General features: G+C 45.7%; 1 protein-coding gene across 1 annotated transcript; it reads left to right on the forward strand.

The window, feature by feature from the left end:
* Positions 1 to 391: 391 nt before the first annotated feature.
* On the forward strand, positions 392 to 1,990 carry V1508DRAFT_429338 (uncharacterized protein). Its single transcript, XM_066941882.1, has 2 exons — positions 392 to 688; positions 742 to 1,990. Exon 2 carries the CDS (start codon positions 760 to 762, stop codon positions 1,903 to 1,905), a length of 1,146 nt encoding a protein of 381 aa, XP_066791945.1. The 5' UTR covers positions 392 to 688; positions 742 to 759; the 3' UTR covers positions 1,906 to 1,990.
* Positions 1,991 to 2,533: the final 543 nt, after the last annotated feature.

A 2,533-nucleotide genomic window follows, 5' to 3' on the forward strand; every position in this document is an offset into this window, starting at 1 on the left:
GCGCAGAGTGCCGGCTCGCGGCAGCTACAAGGACATTTGGTCGTGTGCTTTGCGAAGCCCTGAAAGGTTAAGTTAACTTAAGGACGCGTCATGACTGGAGGATGTCGATGTGGTGCCGTGACGTGATGTTTGTAGAAGTGTGGACAAAAATTTGGTCGGTTCTTGCTGTCCCGCACCAGACAAATTTGAGTTTCGCGTACCTTATTTGTTCCTGGCGTACGAGAGTCGCGTATTTTTTTTTTTTTTTGGCGGGGGCACGTCACGATTCGTGTTCACCTAAGAGAGATCTACAAACCCACTTTTAGATGTGTGGGGTGGCTGTGGCAACCAATGCCGCAAATAGCGTACGCAAACCTAAAGGCGTGCAGCTGGCCAAACATATTTTCCGATCAGTTAACGTTGTCTTTGGCAACAGATGCCCAAAATAAGTTGCTTAATCGACAATCGGGGCTTAGCAATGAATCGTCGTATTTCCTTAGCCCTCCTCGGTGTTATATAATGGGCACTGATTATCTCAAGTGGTTTGCTTGATCTTACACTATTTTAGTCGACACCCGGATTCTTCGTTCACTGGCACTATATAAAGTCAGACGTTTCCGTCAGCTAGTGAAAGGCCCGGGCACAAACTTCCTAGGCATCCCAATAACGCGAATAAAGAAGAAGTGTGCTACACGAGAACAAGTCCACGGTATTGGGTTTATTTTCAAATTTTTGCTATAATTAGAGATATTAACTTATTAGTTATCTTTGATTATTACAATGGCGGCGTTTGCTAAACTAATATGGCTCGCCGTAGCCATGTTATTGATCGGACATAAGCGTGTACTTGCAGATGGGATGTTAAGCGATGCATATGAATTGAGCGTTGACTCTGGTCAAAGTACATATGATGCCGTGTCTGAAGTGGTTGGGGTGGTCCAAGGTTTAATAGAGGTCGGGCAGGTCGTTGCGGATATGGCGGATGTCGTCGGTGCCCTCGACTTCGCAGTATCAGAAATTTTTGATGTGGTGACCTTGATACAGGATATGGTCAAAGAAGTCAAGTCGGAGGATAATATGTTTCAGCAATATGTTTCTTCCATGCTGAACTACTATTCACGCACAAATGCTAGTGTCGCTATATTCAGGAACAACCATGATTTTAGTGGAGTAGTTCAAAAGACGACGGTAGCACTAGACTCTACGACGAACGCCTACGTTTACATTGCACCACCGGAGGTATCATGGGTTGTGAAATATAATGGTGATGGAGGATGGGAAAACTGGGGTATCACTGGAATCTGCTGGGTTAGGTTTGGCAGCTACGCAATTTTCTATGGAAACCAGCAGGCCCCTAGTCCTTTCCAGTGCAGCATGAATTATGCAGAGTCACAATTCCCAGGATGGCATTCAGTTAATAGCCAAAACAATTATGGTATAACCTCAAATTATCCAGACAACTTCAACTTTGGTACTCCTAACAACTATTATGCCCCAGCAGATGTAGGGCAAATAATAGCTCTAGCTGCAGCGAAGTATACAGATTGGAAGAAAATGGGAGACGAAACCGCATTCTTAACATACTTTGCTGGAATGGCAGGCAAGCTGGGGTTGCAAGGGGTAATAGCGTCTGACACCATACAGTATTCAAGGGGGCCCCAAAATGATTTGCCAATACTAGAGACCCTGTACAGTTACAATTTGATAATGTACAGGATATTATATACTATGGAGAGTGGAGAATGGCAGGCAAAGAGTAAGAACGACGGTATACTTTATGCTTTTGGCAGTACTTTTGAACAAGTGGTCGACAACAACGGCAATTTTATCGGGTACACATTTTGCCAAACGGGGTTGTGTCCACCACTTACTAATTGGCCGAGTTCATGGTATATAAGCCGCGGTAACGTTATCACAGCTTGGTGATTGGGATGGAAATGGTAAAGGGTTTAAGTTGAATGTCATATGGGTCGTATGTAATTAGGTGTGACGAACAGGATTGTAAACGATATGCGACACGCGAAAACAGCTTTATTGCATATCGCATAGCTTTTTTATCCATTATCGCGCGATATTGCAACCTATCACGATAAAACGATAGGCATAACCTAGGTGCATAGCGAGCGGCGCACTTTCTACCCAATCTTGGCCACATCCCATTTTCAACACTAAAGATGTAAGCTGCGTTTCAGGGGGCTGAACCTGTCCGACGTGTCCGACCGTGCCATAGTAATGAGCCGCACGGGAGAGCCAAGTGGTCACCCCCGTTTCAGGGTCCCGTTTCTGTATACTCAAGGGTGTCCGACCTGTCCGACCAAGGTAAGGGTTTAGAGGTTTAGTATGGCGTGTCCCACTGCGTGTCAGACAGCCTGTCCGACGCCTGTCCGACTGCCTGGGCATATCTGGCAAATATTCTGCACACTCACTCCAGGTACGTCCGTCAAAGTATTTGCACACTCGTTCTAGGCACATCTCGCAAACATTCCGTACACTTACTCTCTGGGCACATCTGCCAAAGTATTTGCACACTCGGCCCATAGGCAACGTAACTTTG

The sequence above is a fragment of the Lipomyces doorenjongii genome, assembly GCF_038497915.1.
Source record: "Lipomyces doorenjongii strain NRRL Y-27504 unplaced genomic scaffold V1508scaffold_247, whole genome shotgun sequence".
NCBI classification, from domain to species: domain Eukaryota; kingdom Fungi; phylum Ascomycota; class Lipomycetes; order Lipomycetales; family Lipomycetaceae; genus Lipomyces; species Lipomyces doorenjongii.